The sequence below is a fragment of the Chiloscyllium plagiosum genome, unplaced genomic scaffold (assembly GCF_037043375.1).
Source record: "Chiloscyllium plagiosum isolate Xiang-an unplaced genomic scaffold, Cpla_swu_hap1 HiC_scaffold_9, whole genome shotgun sequence".
NCBI classification, from domain to species: Eukaryota; Metazoa; Chordata; class Chondrichthyes; order Orectolobiformes; family Hemiscylliidae; genus Chiloscyllium; species Chiloscyllium plagiosum.
Genome location: NW_028270147.1, coordinates 95924179 through 95943495, shown reverse-complemented (window position 1 = coordinate 95943495; position 19317 = coordinate 95924179). Strand labels below are relative to the sequence as shown.

The 19317-nt window shown below is 59.2% G+C and overlaps 1 protein-coding gene across 2 annotated transcripts in view; it reads left to right on the top strand.

Moving 5' to 3' along the window:
* LOC122548037 (uncharacterized protein KIAA1614-like) overlaps positions 1-19317 on the top strand; it is a 200047-nt gene that overhangs the window by 77966 nt on the left and 102764 nt on the right. For both annotated transcript variants that reach the window (XM_087990290.1, XM_087990289.1), the window contains 2 exons: positions 4158-4298; positions 7501-9368. In XM_087990290.1, coding sequence (XP_087846416.1) covers positions 4158-4298; positions 7501-9368 — 2009 coding nt within the window. The remainder of the gene's footprint in view (positions 1-4157; positions 4299-7500; positions 9369-19317) is intronic.

The following is a 19317-nucleotide window of genomic DNA, read 5'->3' as shown; positions in this document are numbered from 1 at the left end:
TCAGTGTGCACGGTCTAATCCAGGTCTGGGTGTTCAGTGTGCACAGTCTAATCCAGGTCTGTGTGTACAGCGTGCATGGTGTATTCCAGGTCTCGGTGTTCAGTGTGCACGGTCTCATCCAGGTCTGGGTGTCCCCGGTGCACGGTCAAATCCAGGTCTGGGTGTTCAGTGTGCACGGACTAATCGAGACCTGGGTGTTCCATGTGCACGGTCTAATCCAGGTCAGAGTGTTCAGTGTGCACGGTCTAATCCTGGTCTGGGTGTTCCATCTGGACGGTCTCATCCAGGTCTGGGTGTTCAGTGTGCACAGTCTAATCCAGGTCTGGGAGTTCAGTGTGCACAGTCTAATCCAGGAATGGGTGTTCAGTGTGCACAGTCTAATCCAGGTCTGGGAGTTCAGTGTGCACAGTCTAATCCAGGACTGGGTGTTCAATGTGCACGGTCTAATCCAGGTCTGGGTGTTCAGTGTGCACAGTCTAATCCAGGACTGGGTGTTCAATGTGCACGGTCTAATCCAGGTCTGGGTGTTCAGTGTGCACAGTCTCATCCCGGATTGGGTATTCAGTGTACACGTTTTAATCCAGCTCTGGGAGTTCAGTGTGCACAGTCTAATCCAGGTCTGGGAGTTCAGTGTGCACAGTCTCATCCAGCTCTGGGAGTTCAGTGTGCACAGTCTAATCCAGGTCTGGGAGTTCAGTGTGCACAGTCTCATCCAGGTCTGGGTGTTCAGTGTGCACGGTCTAATCCAGGTCTGGGTGTTCAGTGTGCACAGTCTAATCCAGGTCTGGGTGTTCAGTGTGCACAGTCTCATCCAGGTCTGGGTGTTCAGTGTGCACGGTCTCATCCAGGTCTGGGTGTTCCCTGTGCATGGTCTCATCCAGGTCTGAGTGTTCAGTGTGCACGGTCTAATCCAGGTCTGGGTGTTCAGTGTGCCCAGTCTAATCCAGGTCTGGGTGTTCAGTGTGCACAGTCTCATCCAGGTCTGGGTGTTCAGTGTGCACGGTCTAATCCAGGTCTGGGTGTTCAGTGTGCACAGTCTAATCCAGGTCTGGGTGTTCAGTGTGCACAGTCTCATCCAGGTCTGGGTGTTCAGTGTGCACGGTCTCATCCAGGTCTGGGTGTTCCCTGTGCACGGTCTCATCCAGGTCTGTGTGTACAGCGTGCATGGTCTAGTCCTGGTCTGGGTGTTCAGTGTGCATTGTCTATTCCAGGTGTGGGTGTTCAGTGTGCACAGTCTAATCCAGGTCTGTGTGTTCAGTGTGCACGGTCTAATCCTGGTGTGCGTGTTCAGTGTGCATGGTCTATTCCAGGTCTGGGTGTTCAGTGTGCACAGTCTAATCCAGGAGTGGGTGTTCAGTATGCACAGTCTAATCCCGGTCTGGGTTATCAGTGTGCACAGTCTAATCCTGGTCTGGGTGTTCAGTGTGTACATGTCTAATCCTGGTCTGGGTGTTCAGTGTGCATGGTCTATTCCAGGTCTGGGTGTTCAGTGTGCACAGTCTAATCCAGGTCTGGGTGTTCAGTGTGCACGGTCTAATCCAGGACTGGGTGTTCAGTGTGCACAGTCTCATCCAGGTCTGGTGTTCAGTGTGCACGGTCTAATCCAGGTCTGGGTGTTCATTGTGGACAGTCTAATCCAGGTCTGGGTATTCAGTGTGCACGGTCTAATCCAGGTCTGCGTGTTCAGTGTGCACGGTCTCATCAAGAATTGGGTGTTCAGTGTGCACAGTCTGATCCAGGTGTGGGTGTTCAGTTTGCACTGTCTAATCCGGGTCTGGGTGTTCAGTGTGCACAGTCTGATCCAGGGCTGGGTGTTCAGTGTGCACGGTCTAATCCAGGTCTGGGTGTTCAGTGTGCACGGTCTCATCCAGGACTCGGTGTTCACTGTGCACGGTCTAATCCTGGTCTGGGTGTTCAGTGTGCACAGTCTAATCCAGGTCTGGGTGTTCAGTGTGCACAGTCTGATCCAGGTCTCGGTGTTCAGTGTGTACAGTCTAATCCAGGACTGGTGTTCAGTGTGTACAGTCTAATCCAGGTCTGGGTGTTCAGTGTGCATGGTCTAATCCAGGTCTGGGTGTTCTGTGTGCACTGTCTAATTCAGGTCTGGGTGTTCTGTGTACACGTTTTAATCCAGGTCTGGGTGTTCAGTGTGCACAGTCTAATCCAGGTCTGGGTGTTCAGTTTGCATGGTCTAATCCAGGTCTGGGTGTTCAGTGTGCATGGTCTAATCCAGGTCTGGGTGTTCAGTGTGCATGGTCTAATCCAGGTCTGGGTGTTCAGTGTGCACGGTCTAATTCAGGTCTGGGTGTTCAGTGTGCACAGTCTAATCCAGGTCTGGGTGTTCAGTGTGCACAGTCTGATCCAGGTCTCGGTGTTCAGTGTGTACAGTCTAATCCAGGACTGGTGTTCAGTGTGTACAGTCTAATCCAGGTCTGGGTGTTCAGTGTGCATGGTCTAATCCAGGTCTGGGTGTTCTGTGTGCACTGTCTAATTCAGGTCTGGGTGTTCTGTGTACACGTTTTAATCCAGGTCTGGGTGTTCAGTGTGCACTGTCTAATCCAGGTCTGGGTGTTCAGTGTGCATGGTCTAATCCAGGTCTGGGTGTTCAGTGTGCACTGTCTAATCCAGGTCTGGGTGTTCAGTGTGCACGGTCTAATTCAGGTCTGGGTGTTCTGTGTACACGTTTTAATCCAGGACAGGGTGTTCAGTGTGCACAGTCTAATCCAGGACTGGGTGTTCAGTGTGCACTGTCTAATCCAGGACAGGGTGTTCAGTGTGCATGGTCTAATCCAGAACCGGGTGTTTTGTTGGTCTTGACTACCTGGCTGTCTGTGTTGATTTAATATTGCCGTCAGTGTGCTGTCAGTGTACCAGCCTACTCTATTGTGGATGTGCTGGGTTCAGGATCCACCGTGATGTTCCTCCAGGCTCCACTTGTAATTGCAGCCCATTGTATCTTATGGAGAAACCAGCAGGGGCTTCTTGGGTCTGAGTGAATGCGGAAGTGGGGGCGAGCCTTGTTACCAGGCTGGCCAATAGAAAGCACCCAGTTTGAAGGAGCGGCGTTGATCATTGAGTGTTGTTTTGCCTCGCAACTTGTTTGATTGACCTGCCAGCTGCTTTATTCAAAGAAATAATCATTGTTCCCAGCTAAACTGCCCTATTTCTTCAAACGTGTGTGTCTGCATATACGTACGTGTGTATCTCTATATATGTGTATGTGTATCTATCTCTGTGTATCTGTGTGTTTGTGCATGCATGTCTGTGTCTGTATTATATGTGTTGTGCATCTGTGTGTGTGCCTGTATGTGTGTGTATATATGCGTGTGTCTGTATGTATGTTTATGTGCCTCTGTGTGTGTGTGTATGTATCTGTGTATGTGTATGTATATATGTGTATGTATTTGTGTGTGTCTGTGTATGTGTGTGTGGTGTATTTGTGTGTGTCTGTATATGTGTGTGTGGTGTGTGTGTGTGTATCTGTGTATGTATGTGTATATATGTGTGTATTTGTGTGTGTCTGTATATGTGTGTGTATCTGTGTATGTATGTGTATATATGTGTGTGTATTTGTGTGTGTCTGTATATGTCTTTGTGGTGTGTGTATCTGTGTATGTATGTGTATATATGTGTGTGTATTTGTGTGTGTCTGTATATGTCTTTGTGGTGTGTGTATCTGTGTATGTATGTGTATATATGTGTGTGTGTATTTGTGTGTGTCTGTGTATGTGTGTGTGGTGTATTTGTGTGTGTCTGTATATGTGTGTGTGGTGTGTGTGTGTATCTGTGTATGTATGTGTATATATGTGTGTGTATTTGTGTGTGTCTGTATATGTGTGTGTGGTGTATTTGTGTGTGTCTGTATATGTGTGTGTGGTGTGTGTGTGTGTATCTGTGTATGTATGTGTATATATGTGTGTGTATTTGTGTGTGTCTGTATATGTATGTGTGTGTATTTGTGTGTGTCTGTATATGTGTGTGTGGTGTATTTGTGTGTGTCTGTTTGTGTGTGTGTGTGTGTATCTGTGTATGTATGTGTATATATGTGTGTGTATTTGTGTGTGTCTGTATATGTGTGTGTGGTGTGTGCGTCTCTCTGTGTGCTGCCCAGTTTAACCTCAGTACTAATCCCTGAGTGTTCCTAATCTCCTTGCCAGAGTCTTTGTTTCGCCCAGCCCGCTGCCCCTGAGTCGCAGACACGAGCAGGCCAAGCAGCTACTGGAGAGAGCTCGAATGAAGGCCCGAACCAGCCCTCTCAAAGCTGACCACAGCATTCTGCCCATCGAGAGGAGTCCTCGGTAAGTGGTTCAGACTCTTGGGTTTTCTCGTCAACCTCGATAATGGGTTGACTGTGGGAGAAACATATCTCCACCCTTTTAACGGGGAAAAGCAGGAGGCAAACAAATATAGGACTCCTGGGAGGCAGAGGGGTGATTTTATAGAAGTTTATAAAATCATGAGGGCTATAGGTAAGGTAGATGTCTTTTCCCTAGGGTGGGGGATTTCAAGACCGGGGGTATCTTTAACATGGTAAACATCCCAGTGCCACCTTCAGGAGCTCTATTGAACAAAACCTGGCACCAAGTCATGTGCTGAAATATCAGTATAGGTGTCAAGGGTCAAAGGGATTGGGGTACATGGGTCCATGTACCCCACTGTGGGATCTCTCCCCCCATATTGAGGGTTAGCACCTTCAGGAGGTCTGTAGCTCTCCTTCAGCAATGCAAATGGGGAGATATGGACATTGAGGAAACCCACGACGCTATGAATTTATTTTGATTTCCCCAGCTATGAATCAAATGTCTCCCGTTAAACCGAGAGATGTGCCGGAAAAGTTTGGGGGACGGAGTCACTGAAGCAGCATTCATTTTGTCCGCGATGGTATGTTCCTGAGCTGGACAGGAAAGGTTGGCAATACCTGTATAACTGGATTGAAACTGTGGGGTTAACTGAAAAAAAAAACATGTGACTGTATGTGGCCCTGTCAGGGGTATCCCTCCTGTGACCCAATCACCTTCCATAACGCAGTGTCAGCATTGTTCCCTCAGACAGTGTGTCAGCCTCCCTTCATTGATGTGTTACCTTCTCCAGAGAGTGTAGGCCCATGCTTCTTGACTTCTGAGCAGTGCTTTTGACAGAGACAGCGGCTTGACTGCAAATTCTGTCCTCTTCAATCACATGAGCAGGCCATTCAGCCCCTTGAGTTTGCTCTGGTGTCTGAGAAGATTAGAGTGGATGCAATTATGTCATTAACCTCAGGTTCCTGCAAATGCCTCCTCCCAACCCTCGGTACCCCTCGACTCCCTTGTTGGTTAAGAAGTTTGTCTGCTCGGTTTTCAATATCCAGTGAAAAAGCCCCCACTGGTGGGTGGGGGAGAGAATTGGACACATCACTGAAAAGAAAGTCATTTCCTCATCCCCATCTTACACATTTTTCATCTCCATCCTTTGTTTTAAACTCTCCCACCGGGTCAAATATACTGAGTTCCGTCTGGGTATATTACGGTTCCCCTCCAAGGCCCTCACCATCCTGACTTGGAAATATATCGCTATTCCTTCACTGTTGCTGGGTCGAAATCCTGGAATGCCCTCCTTGAGGGCACAGTGCGTCAACTTACAGCACGGACACTGCAGCAATTCAAGAAGCAACTCTCCACCAGCTCCAGGGGCAACTTCGGGGCAGGCGATAAATGTTGGCCCAGCCAGGGACGCCCACATCCTGCGAACCAAAATATATATATATATTTTTTTAAAATCACCTATTAGTCTTCTAAACTCCAATGATATATGCCCAATTTTTTGAAACTTTCCTCACAAAGCGACCCGTCCATGCCAGGAATCAATCAAGTGATTGGTTGAAACGGTGTTTCAGGATTTTGTATCCACCTGAGGGAATCGGACCCTGGTTTAATGTCCAATCAGAAGGGTTGCGTCTCTGACAGTGTGGCACTCCCTCAGCACTGTGGTGGGAATTTCAGCCTGGTTACTGGAGCGGGGACTGACGTATTGTGACTCGGGAGGCGGGGGGGAGCAGAGGCATGGCCGTCTTGAACAATAACATCCAGGCTCCACATTCCCTTGACATTGAGGGCCACACTGAGTCTCAGTTGATCTGTGCTGCACAAGAGAAGCACTTAAATGGTCATTTTAAGAGATTATTTTGTCCTTTTTTTTTTGATGAGAGATTGTAAGGCAGCGGTATCGAGCTGTCTCCAAGTAAACAATTTGTGAGGCTTTGCGTTTTGTTTTTAACGTTAGAACACTGGAAGCAACCGCGGTATGGCCACCTCTCACAGACCAAGCTCTCTAGGTTTTTTTTCTCAGTTCTCCAGGTTTAGTTTTGAGCAGGAGCTTTTGCCGTCTCAAAAGGGTCGAAAGCTTCAGTGAATTATCTCCGAGCTGCTCCTTCCGATTTTTTCTTCCTGTTTCCTGGATTGCAGAACTGCTTGTGAGACTTTGCCTTTTGCCGAGCGTTGTGTTTATGGGATGTGACTATATTGGAAACGGGAGGCTGGGAGAACACAGCAAGCCAGGCAGCGTCAGGAGGTGGAGAAGTCAACGCTTTGGGTATGAACCCTTCTTCAGGTCCTGAAGCCTTGACTTTTGCACCTTCTGACGCTGCCTGGCTTGCTGTGTTCTTCCAGTCTCCTGCCTGTCTACTTTAGCATCTGCAGGCCTTTTGTCTCTAACCTCTATTGGAACAGCTACCGAGTAATGGGGGTTGTATCTATTATTCAGTCAAGTTATTCTAAATTCCTCTTCCTTCTGTTTCTATTTTAACTGCAGTGTTCAAATAAATTGTGTTTTGTTTAATGTCGAGTAATTTGACCAGTTGCATTGCATCTGGCATACTGTACCTGTCTTTAAAATAAGAAAAGATTTGGGTGTTGACTACCTTCGTAAAATATTTTAAGAGGGTCTGATCTATAACACTAGCCGTGAGAAGTGGTGTCGAGATTAGAGTGGTGCTGGAAAAGCGCAGCAGGTCAGGCAGCATCCGAGGAGCAGGAGAATCGACGTTTCAGGCAAAAGCCCTCTATCAGGAAAGTCGATTCTCCTGCTCCTCAGATGCTGCCTGACCTGCTGCGCTTTTCCAGCACCACTCTAACCTTGACTCTGATCTCCAGCATCTGCAGTACCAAGTCCTCCATGGGAAGGGATGTGGAGATAGATGCACAGTGTGTTGGTAAATGCCCATACAATGCCCCCTCATCTGCCTTGGTACTTCAGCGGGTTGGGCTCCTCGTCGAAGAGTGTGGTGCTGGAAAAGCACGGCCGGTCAGGCAGCATCCGAGGAGCGGGAGAGTCGGGTATACGCTCTTCATCAGGAAACGTCGATTCTCCTGTCCCTCGGATGCTGGCTGACCGGCCCTGCTTTCCCAGCACCACACTCTTCGGCTCTGATCTCTGGCATCTGCGGTCCTCACTTGCTCCCGGTTTGGGCTCTTGGGTTGGGTGCAGCCCAGCAAAGTAACCGGTTTGTTTCTGTCCACCACGTAGGGACGCCTGGACGGATGGCAGCTCGTCGCCAAAGAGGGGGCCTCCCTCCAGGGAGCGGCTCTGTCCAAACAGCGACTCCTCCAGTGGTGACTCCCACTGCAGGCCGCGGAAGAAACGGGGCCAGTCGCCGAGCCGGGTGAGGTTTGAGGACGAGTCCACCCAGGAGGCCGAGGTCCGACACCAGCTGCGGAGGAGGGGCGGTGCTGAGCCCTCGGGGCACCTGGCAACTGGGGGCTTGGTGCCCGACCCCAGGTTTCCGGCCTACCAGCTGGCCAGGAAGGAGCGCTCGCCGAAGGCCTGCTCTGGGGAGGCCGGGAAACCTCGCGGCGCGAATCCCCAGCCGCGGGCCACGTGGAGGGGCCTGGCTACTCCGCGCGCCAACGGTGAGGTGCCAGGTGGCGGGGCAACCGCGCCTCGCGCCAACACTGCCTTCTGCATCGACGGTAAGTGCAGCTCTTGCGGCTGCTACATCATTTCAGAGCCTGCGGTGTGCGAGCCCCCTTCCTATGAATTTCCGGATGTTAGGGTCAGAGCCCAGGATGAGGAGGCCTACCAGCTCCATCAGCTGGAAGTTCCCCGGGATCCTGCAAGGAGCCTGAGTGCAGGGGCCAGAGATGCTGTTTGCTCATTGTCCCCCAGACCCATACCCTGCAGCGTTCTTACGTCAGGGCCTAGGATCACAATCGAACCCATTAAGGAAACGTACATTGGTGACGTGACTTCCATCGATGACATTCCTGTGACTGGCATACCCGCTGGCAGCCCAGGCCATGCTGAAAGGAAGGATTGTAATGACAGGAAGGTCTTGCCATGCTACTACGCCGTAGTGTCAGGCAGCGACGGAGGAAGAGCGGGCAACGTCGGAGTTCCTGCCCGTGAGGCGGACTTGCCCAGGAGGGGTCTCGGGGAGAACGGTGCCACCTCTGACCTTGGGAGTGCTCCGTCTGACGGTAGATCAAAGCCCAGCGGGGAAACCGGGGAGAGAGGGGGGGTCAGTGGCCAACGGTGCCGAAGCGTCGATAGGGCTGACAAACCTGGACGCTGTGCCATGTCCAAACAGGTAGCCAGGGTTTGTGGGCCAGGGGACAGTCCCAAAGCAGGCCCAAGCTCAGAGCAGTTGCCAGGAAAGCCCTCCCTTTGCAAGCCCCTTCCTCTGCCACTGGTGAGGTCCGGTCGCAGCTCCGACCAGACCCAGGCGGTCTCCAGCTTGCCGTGCCCTCCTCTCTCTCTGCAAGATGGCACAGGGGGTCCTGGCAACGGGCAGCTCGTGAAGGTCCGAGGTGGACCTCAGGAACCCGGCACGACAGATCCATCACTTCCCTCGAACTTTCCGGGTCAGACCCGCGGCCGGCAGCCATTGCTGAAGAGGCCCAGCAAAGGCAAGTCAGGCCTGTGCCAGCAGGGCAGAGAGGCACTCGTCCGCACAGACAGTCCCGTCGCACACCTCGGCACCTGCCCACCTCTTCAATCCCGGCTCCTTCCACAGGGTGGTGCGGGAAGACTGCCGGAGTCCCCAGCTCTTCCAGAAGCTTCTTCTCTTCAGCCTGGGCGACAAGTGCCTTGGGACCACACTCTGGCCGTGTGCTCCTCAGGGCCTGCAGCTCACCCGCAGCCTGGTTCGGACCCTACCCCGCTGAGGGAGACCCTAAACGCCGGCCCCGGGCAGAGCTCAATCGACTGGACCCCTGACGTGGGGAGACCCTCCACCGTGACCCATCAGCCCATCGATCCTAATGGTGGGCTCCTAGCCTCTGAGCACCGGGGGGGCCACCTGGAAGCCAGCCGGATTGGGAATAGTTGGAGCGTTCCTGGTTCTGAGCGTACGTCCACATCGGAAGAGGCTGCTGAGAAACGCCAGAACAAACCAGGTGAGTGGACAACGCAGATTATACCTGAGAGTTTACACCCGCAGGAAGGTCAATGGCATAACTGCGTAGGGCGTACGGGGTCTATCAGTGAGATTGGGTATTGTTTAAGAACGGCCTCCTGTCTCAAATGGTGGTTTCAAGGTCTGCCCGAAATCACATTGAGCAGGAACAGAACAAGAAGTGTCAGTCCGCAGGTTGGGAAACAGATCTTTGCACTGATACTTGGTTAATACCCACTCTGTGATGCTGGGGCACCCTGAGGAAGGCAAGGCCAACGGTGACCCCGAAACTGGGGAATCCAAGAAACCCAGAGCTCTCCCCCGTGACCCCAGGCAGAAAGTTCCCCTTCTAACTAGTCACTGAGGGGGCCAGAGCACAGTCCTCCCCGAGGGACAGTACTGGGACACAGAGCTCCCCGGGGGGGGGACAGTACCGGGACACAGAGCTCCCCGGGGGGGGGGACAGTACCGGGACACAGAGCTTCTCGGGGGGACAGTACCGGGACACAGAGCTCCCCGGGGGGGGGGACAGTACCAGGACAAAGTGCTCCCCGGGGGACAGTACCAGGACACAGTGCTCCCCGGGGGGACAGTACCAGGACACAGTGCTCCCCGGGGGGACAGTACCAGGACACAATGCTCCCCTGGGGGACAGTACCAGGACACAGTGCTCCCCGGGGGGACAGTACCAGGACACAGTGCTCCCCGGGGGGACAGTACCGGGACACAGTGCTCCCTGGGGGGACAGTACCAGGACACAGTGCTCCCCGGGGGACAGTACCGGGACACAGTGCTCCCCAGGGGACAGTACCAGGACACAGTGCTCCCCTGGGGGACAGTACCAGGACACAGTGCTCCCCGGGGGGACAGTACCAGGACACAGTGCTCCCCGGGGGACAGTACCGGGACACAGTGCTCCCCAGGGGACAGTACCAGGACACAGTGCTCCCCTGGGGGACAGTACCAGGACAAAGTGCTCCCCGGGGGGACAGTACCGGGACACAGTGCTCCCTGGGGGGACAGTACCGGGACACAGTGCTCCCCAGGGGACAGTACCGGGACACAGTGCTGCCTGGGGGGACAGTACCGGGACACAGTGCTCCCCAGGGGACAGTACCGGGACACAGTGCTCCCCAGGGGACAGTACCCGGACACAGTGCTCCCTGGGGGGACAGTACCGGGACACAGTGCTCCCTGGGGGGACAGTACCGGGACACAGTGCTCCCCAGGGGACAGTACCGGGACACAGTGCTCCCCTGGGGGACAGTACCCGGACACAGTGCTCCCTGGGGGGACAGTACCGGGACACAGTGCTCCCTGGGGGGACAGTACCGGGACACAGTGCTCCCCGGGGAGACAGTACCGGGACACAGTGCTCCCCGGGGGGACTGTACCGGGACACAGTGCTCCCTGGGGGGACAGTACCGGGACACAGTGCACCCCGGGGGGACAGTACCGGGACACAGTGCCCCCCGGGGGGACAGTACCGGGACACAGTGCCCCCCGGGGGGACAGTACCAGGACACAGTGCACCCCGGGGGGACAGTACCGGGACACAGTGCCCCCTGGGGGGACAGTACCGGGACACAGTGCCCCCCGGGGGGACAGTACAGGGACACAGTGCTCCCCGGGGGACAGTACCAGGACACAGTGCTCCCCCGGGGGACAGTACCGGGACACAGTGCTCCCCGGGGGACAGTACAGGGACACAGTGCTCCCCAGGGGACAGTACAGGGACACAGTGCTCCCCGGGGGGGACAGTACAGGGACACAGTGCTCCCCCGGGGGGACAGTACCAGGACACAGTGCTCCCCGGGAGACAGTACAGGGACACAGTGCCCCCCGGGGGACAGTACAGGGACACAGTGCTCCCCAGGGGGGATAGTAACGGGACACAGAGCTCCCCAGGGGGACAGTACCGGGACACAGTGCCCCCCAGGGGGGATAGTAACGGGACACAGAGCTCCCCAGGGGGGATAGTAACGGGACACAGTGCCCCCCAGGGGGGATAGTAACGGGACACAGTGCCCCCCAGGGGGGATAGTAACGGGACACAGAGCTCCCCTGGGGGACAGTACCAGGACACAGTGCTCCCCGGGAGACAGTACAGGGACACAGTGCCCCCCAGGGGGAATAGTAACTGGACACAGAGCTCCCCGGGGGGACAGTACCGGGACACAGTGCCCCCCAGGGGGGATAGTAACGGGACACAGTGCTCCCCAGGGGGGATAGTAACGGGACACAGTGCCCCCCAGGGGGGATAGTAACGGGACACAGAGCTCCCCGGGGGGACAGTACCGGGACACAGTGCTCCCCGGGGGGTCAGTACCTGGACACAGTGCTCCCCAGGGGGACAGTACCAGGACACAGTGCTCCCCGGGGGGACAGTACCGGGACACAGTGCTCCCTGGGGGGACAGTACCAGGACACAGTGCTCCCCGGGGGGACAGTACCGGGACACAGTGCTCCCCGGGGGGACAGTACCAGGACACAATGATCCCCTGGTGGACAGTACCAGGACACAGTGCTCCCCGGGGGACAGTACCGGGACACAGTGCTCCCCGGGGGGTCAGTACCTGGACACAGTGCTCCCCAGGGGGACAGTACCAGGACACAGTGCTCCCCGGGGGGACAGTACCGGGACACAGTGCTCCCTGGGGGGACAGTACCAGGACACAGTGCTCCCCGGGGGGACAGTACCGGGACACAGTGCTCCCCGGGGGGACAGTACCAGGACACAATGATCCCCTGGGGGACAGTACCAGGACACAGTGCTCCCCGGGGGACAGTACAGGGACACAGTGCTCCCCGGGGGGGACAGTACCAGGACACAGTGCTCCCCGGGGGGACAGTACCAGGACACAATGATCCCCCGGGGGACAGTACAGGGACACAGTGCTTCCCGGGGGGACAGTACGAGACACAGTGCTCCCCTGGGGGGATAGTACCAGGACACAGTGCTCTCCGGGGGGGGAATAGTACCAGGACACAGAGCTCCCCGGGGGGGTCAGTACAGGGACACAGTGCTCCCCGGGGGGACAGTACCTGGACACAGTGCTCCCCGGGGGGTCAGTACCTGGACACAGTGCTCCCCAGGGGGACAGCACCAGGACACAGTGCACCCCTGGGGGACAGTACCGGGACACAGTGCTCCCCGGGGGGACAGTACCAGGACACAATGATCCCCTGGGGGACAGTACCAGGACACAGTGCTCCCCCGGGGGGACAGTACCGGGACACTGTGCTCCCCGGGGGACAGTACCGGGACACAGTGCTCCCCAGGGGACAGTACCCGGACACAGTGCTCCCTGGGGGGACAGTACCGGGACACAGTGCTCCCTGGGGGGACAGTACCGGGACACAGTGCTCCCCAGGGGACAGTACCGGGACACAGTGCTCCCCTGGGGGACAGTACCCGGACACAGTGCTCCCTGGGGGGACAGTACCGGGACACAATGATCCCCTGGGGGACAGTACCAGGACACAGTGCTCCCCCGGGGGGACAGTACCGGGACACAGTGCTCCCCAGGGGACAGTACCGGGACACAGTGCTCCCCAGGGGACAGTACCCGGACACAGTGCTCCCTGGGGGGACAGTACCGGGACACAGTGCTCCCTGGGGGGACAGTACCGGGACACAGTGCTCCCCAGGGGACAGTACCGGGACACAGTGCTCCCCTGGGGGACAGTACCCGGACACAGTGCTCCCTGGGGGGACAGTACCGGGACACAGTGCTCCCTGGGGGGACAGTACCGGGACACAGTGCTCCCCGGGGAGACAGTACCGGGACACAGTGCTCCCCGGGGGGACTGTACCGGGACACAGTGCTCCCTGGGGGGACAGTACCGGGACACAGTGCACCCCGGGGGGACAGTACCGGGACACAGTGCCCCCCGGGGGGACAGTACCGGGACACAGTGCCCCCCGGGGGGACAGTACCAGGACACAGTGCACCCCGGGGGGACAGTACCGGGACACAGTGCCCCCTGGGGGGACAGTACCGGGACACAGTGCCCCCCGGGGGGACAGTACAGGGACACAGTGCTCCCCGGGGGACAGTACCAGGACACAGTGCTCCCCCGGGGGACAGTACCGGGACACAGTGCTCCCCGGGGGACAGTACAGGGACACAGTGCTCCCCAGGGGACAGTACAGGGACACAGTGCTCCCCGGGGGGGACAGTACAGGGACACAGTGCTCCCCCGGGGGGACAGTACCAGGACACAGTGCTCCCCGGGAGACAGTACAGGGACACAGTGCCCCCCGGGGGACAGTACAGGGACACAGTGCTCCCCAGGGGGGATAGTAACGGGACACAGAGCTCCCCAGGGGGACAGTACCGGGACACAGTGCCCCCCAGGGGGGATAGTAACGGGACACAGAGCTCCCCAGGGGGGATAGTAACGGGACACAGTGCCCCCCAGGGGGGATAGTAACGGGACACAGTGCCCCCCAGGGGGGATAGTAACGGGACACAGAGCTCCCCTGGGGGACAGTACCAGGACACAGTGCTCCCCGGGAGACAGTACAGGGACACAGTGCCCCCCAGGGGGAATAGTAACGGGACACAGAGCTCCCCGGGGGGACAGTACCGGGACACAGTGCCCCCCAGGGGGGATAGTAACGGGACACAGTGCTCCCCAGGGGGGATAGTAACGGGACACAGTGCCCCCCAGGGGGGATAGTAACGGGACACAGAGCTCCCCGGGGGGACAGTACCGGGACACAGTGCTCCCCGGGGGGTCAGTACCTGGACACAGTGCTCCCCAGGGGGACAGTACCAGGACACAGTGCTCCCCGGGGGGACAGTACCGGGACACAGTGCTCCCTGGGGGGACAGTACCAGGACACAGTGCTCCCCGGGGGGACAGTACCGGGACACAGTGCTCCCCGGGGGGACAGTACCAGGACACAATGATCCCCTGGGGGACAGTACCAGGACACAGTGCTCCCCGGGGGACAGTACCGGGACACAGTGCTCCCCGGGGGGTCAGTACCTGGACACAGTGCTCCCCAGGGGGACAGTACCAGGACACAGTGCTCCCCGGGGGGACAGTACCGGGACACAGTGCTCCCTGGGGGGACAGTACCAGGACACAGTGCTCCCCGGGGGGACAGTACCGGGACACAGTGCTCCCCGGGGGGACAGTACCAGGACACAATGATCCCCTGGGGGACAGTACCAGGACACAGTGCTCCCCGGGGGACAGTACAGGGACACAGTGCTCCCCGGGGGGGACAGTACCAGGACACAGTGCTCCCCGGGGGGACAGTACCAGGACACAATGATCCCCCGGGGGACAGTACAGGGACACAGTGCTTCCCGGGGGGACAGTACGAGACACAGTGCTCCCCTGGGGGAATAGTACCAGGACACAGTGCTCTCCGGGGGGGGAATAGTACCAGGACACAGAGCTCCCCGGGGGGGTCAGTACAGGGACACAGTGCTCCCCGGGGGGACAGTACCTGGACACAGTGCTCCCCGGGGGGTCAGTACCTGGACACAGTGCTCCCCAGGGGGACAGCACCAGGACACAGTGCACCCCTGGGGGACAGTACCGGGACACAGTGCTCCCCGGGGGGACAGTACCAGGACACAATGATCCCCTGGGGGACAGTACCAGGACACAGTGCTCCCCCGGGGGGACAGTACCGGGACACTGTGCTCCCCGGGGGACAGTACCGGGACTCTGTGCTCTCCCGGGGGGACAGTACCGGGACACAGTGCCCCCCAGGGGGGACAGTACCGGGACACAGTGCTCCCCGGGGGGACAGTACCGGGACACAGTGCTCCCCGGGGGGAGAGTACCAGGACACAGTGCTCCCCGGGGGGACCGTACCTGGACACAGTGCTCCCCGGGGGTCAGGACCTGGACACAGTGCCCCCCGGGGGGACAGTACCTGGACACGGTGCTCCCCGGGGGTCAGTACCTGGACACAGTTCTCCCCGGGGGACAGTACCAGGATACAGTGCTCCCCCAGGGGGACAGTACCAGGACACAGTGCTCCCCAGGGGGGACAGTACCGGGACACAGTGCTCCCCGGGGGGACAGTACCGGGACACAGTGCTCCGCGGGGGGACAGTACCTGGACACAGTGCTCCCCGGGGGTCAGGACCTGGACACAGTGCCCCCCGGGAGGACAGTACCTGGACACAGTGCTCCCCGGGGGTCAGGACCTGGACACAGTGCTCCCCGGGGGTCAGTACCTGGACACAGTTCTCCCCGGGGGACAGTACCAGGATACAGTGCTCCCCGGGGGGACAGTACCAGGACACAATGTTCCCCTGGGGGACAGTACCAGGACACAGCGCTCCCCGGGGGACAGTACCGGGACACTGTGCTCCCCCGGGGGGACAGTACCTGGACACAGTGCTCCCCGGGGGGACAGTACCAGGACACAGTGCTCCCCGGGGAGACAGTACCTGGACACAGTGCTCCCCGGGGTCAGTACCTGGACACAGTGCTCCCCGGGGAGACAGTACCGGGACACAGTGCTCCCCGGGGAGACAGTACCTGGACACAGTGCTCCCCAGGGTGACAGTACCAGGACACAGTGCTCCCCGGGGGACAGCACCGGGACACAGTGCTCCCCGGGGGGGACAGTACCTGGACACAGTGCTCCCCGGGGGGGACAGTACCAGGACACAGTGCTCCCTGGGGAACAGCACCGGTACACAGTGCTCCCCGGGGAGACAGTACCTGGACACAGTGCTCCCCAGGGTGACAGTACCAGGACACAGTGCTCCCTGGAGGGGGACAGTACCTGGACACAGTGCTCCCCGGGGGGGCAGTACCGGGACGCAGTGCACCCCTGTGGGACAGTACCGGGACACAGTGCTCCCCGGGGGACAGTACCTGGACACAGTGCTCCCTGGGGGACAGCACCGGTACACAGTGCTCCCCGGAGGGGGACAGTACCGGGACACAGTGCACCCCTGGGGGACAGTACCGGGACACAGTGCTCCCTGGGGGGACAGTACCGGGACACAGTGCTCCCCGGGGGGGACAGTATCTGGACACAGTACTCCCTGGGGGACAGCACCGGTACACAGTGCTCCCCGGAGGGGGACAGTACCGGGACACAGTGCACCCCTGGGGGACAGTACCGGGACACAGTGCTCCCTGGGGGGACAGTACCGGGACACAGTCCTCCCCGGGGGGGACAGTATCTGGACACAGTGCTCCCCGGGGGGACAGTACAAGGACACAATGCTCCCCGGGAGACAGTACCGGGACACTGTGCTCCCCGGGGGGACAATACCAGGACACAGTGCACCCCGGGGAGACATTACCGGGACACAGTGCTCCCCTGGGGGACAGTACCGAGACACAATGCTCCCCGGGGGTCAGTACAAGGACACAGTGCTCCCCCAGGGGACAGTACGAGACACAGTGCTCCCCGGGGGGACAGTACCAGGACATAGTGCTCCCGGGGGTCAGTACCGGGACACAGTGCTCCCCAGGGGGACAGTACCGGGACATAGTGCCCCCCGGGGGGACAGTACAGGACACAGTGCCCCCCGGGGGGACAGTACAGGACACAGTGCTCCCCGGGGGGACAGTACCGGGACACAGTGCTCCCTGGGGGGACAGTACCGGGACACAGTGCTCCCCGGGGGTCAGTACCGGGACACAGTGCTCCCCGGGGGTCAGTACCGGGACACAGTGCTCCCCGGGGGGACACTACCGGGACATAGTGCTCCCCAGGGGGACAGTACCAGGACACAGTGCTCCCTGGGGGACAGTACAGGGACACAGTGCTCCCAGGGGGGACACTACCGGGACATAGTGCTCCCCGGGGGGTCAGTACCTGGACACAGTGCTCCCCGGGGGTCAGTACCTGGACACAGTGCTCCCGGGGGGACAGTACCTGGACACAGTGCTCCCCGGGGGTCAGCACCAGGACACAGTGCTCCCCGGGGGTCAGCACCAGGACACAGTGCTCCCCTGGGGGACAGTACCGGGACACAGTGCTCCCCGGGGAGACAGTACCTGGACACAGTGCTCCCCAGGGTGACAGTACCAGGACACAGTGCTCCCTGGAGGGGGACAGTACCTGGACACAGTGCTCCCCGGGGGGGCAGTACCGGGACGCAGTGCACCCCTGTGGGACAGTACCGGGACACAGTGCTCCCCGGGGGACAGTACCTGGACACAGTGCTCCCTGGGGGACAGCACCGGTACACAGTGCTCCCCGGAGGGGGACAGTACCGGGACACAGTGCACCCCTGGGGGACAGTACCGGGACACAGTGCTCCCTGGGGGGACAGTACCGGGACACAGTGCTCCCCGGGGGGGACAGTATCTGGACACAGTACTCCCTGGGGGACAGCACCGGTACACAGTGCTCCCCGGAGGGGGACAGTACCGGGACACAGTGCACCCCTGGGGGACAGTACCGGGACACAGTGCTCCCTGGGGGGACAGTACCGGGACACAGTCCTCCCCGGGGGGGACAGTATCTGGACACAGTGCTCCCCGGGGGGACAGTACAAGGACACAATGCTCCCCGGGAGACAGTACCGGGACACTGTGCTCCCCGGGGGGACAATACCAGGACACAGTGCACCCCGGGGAGACATTACCGGGACACAGTGCTCCCCTGGGGGACAGTACCGAGACACAATGCTCCCCGGGGGTCAGTACAAGGACACAGTGCTCCCCCAGGGGACAGTACGAGACACAGTGCTCCCCGGGGGGACAGTACCAGGACATAGTGCTCCCGGGGGTCAGTACCGGGACACAGTGCTCCCCAGGGGGACAGTACCGGGACATAGTGCCCCCCGGGGGGACAGTACAGGACACAGTGCCCCCCGGGGGGACAGTACAGGACACAGTGCTCCCCGGGGGGACAGTACCGGGACACAGTGCTCCCTGGGGGGACAGTACCGGGACACAGTGCTCCCCGGGGGTCAGTACCGGGACACAGTGCTCCCCGGGGGTCAGTACCGGGACACAGTGCTCCCCGGGGGGACACTACCGGGACATAGTGCTCCCCAGGGGGACAGTACCAGGACACAGTGCTCCCTGGGGGACAGTACAGGGACACAGTGCTCCCAGGGGGGACACTACCGGGACATAGTGCTCCCCGGGGGGTCAGTACCTGGACACAGTGCTCCCCGGGGGTCAGTACCTGGACACAGTGCTCCCGGGGGGACAGTACCTGGACACAGTGCTCCCCGGGGGTCAGCACCAGGACACAGTGCTCCCCTGGGGGACAGTACCGGGACACAGTGCTCCCCGGGGGGACAGAACCAGGACACAGTGCTCCCCGGGGGGACAGTACCGGGACACTGTGCTCCCCCTTGGGGACAGTACCTGGACACAGTGCTCCCCGGGGGGACAGCACCAGGACACAGTGCTCCCCTGGGGGACAGTACCGCGACACAGTGCTCCCCGGGGGGACAGTACCAGGACACAATGCTCCCCTGGGGGACAGTACCAGGACACAGTGCTCCCCGGGGGACAGTACCGGGACACAGTGCTCCCCGGGGGGGACAGTACCAGGACATAGTGCTCCCCGGGGGGACAGTACAAGGACACAATGCTCCCGGGGGACAGTAACGGGACACAGTGCTCCCCGGGGGGGACAGTACCTGGACATAGTGCTCCCCGGGGGGACAGTACAAGGACACAATGCTCCCGGGGGACAGTAACGGGACACAGTGCTCCCCGGGGGGACAGTACCAGGACACAATGCTCCCCCGGGGGACAATACCAGGACACAGTGCGCCCCTGGGGGACAGTACTCGGACACAGTGCTCCCCGGGGGTCAGTACCGGGACACAGTGCTCCCCGGGGGGGACAGTACCGGGACACAGTGCTCCCCGAGGGGGACAGTACCAGGACACAATGCTCCCCTGGGGGACAGTACCGGGACACAGTGCTCCCCCAGGGGACAGTACGGGACACAGTGCTCCCCGGGAGGACAGTACCAGGACACAGTG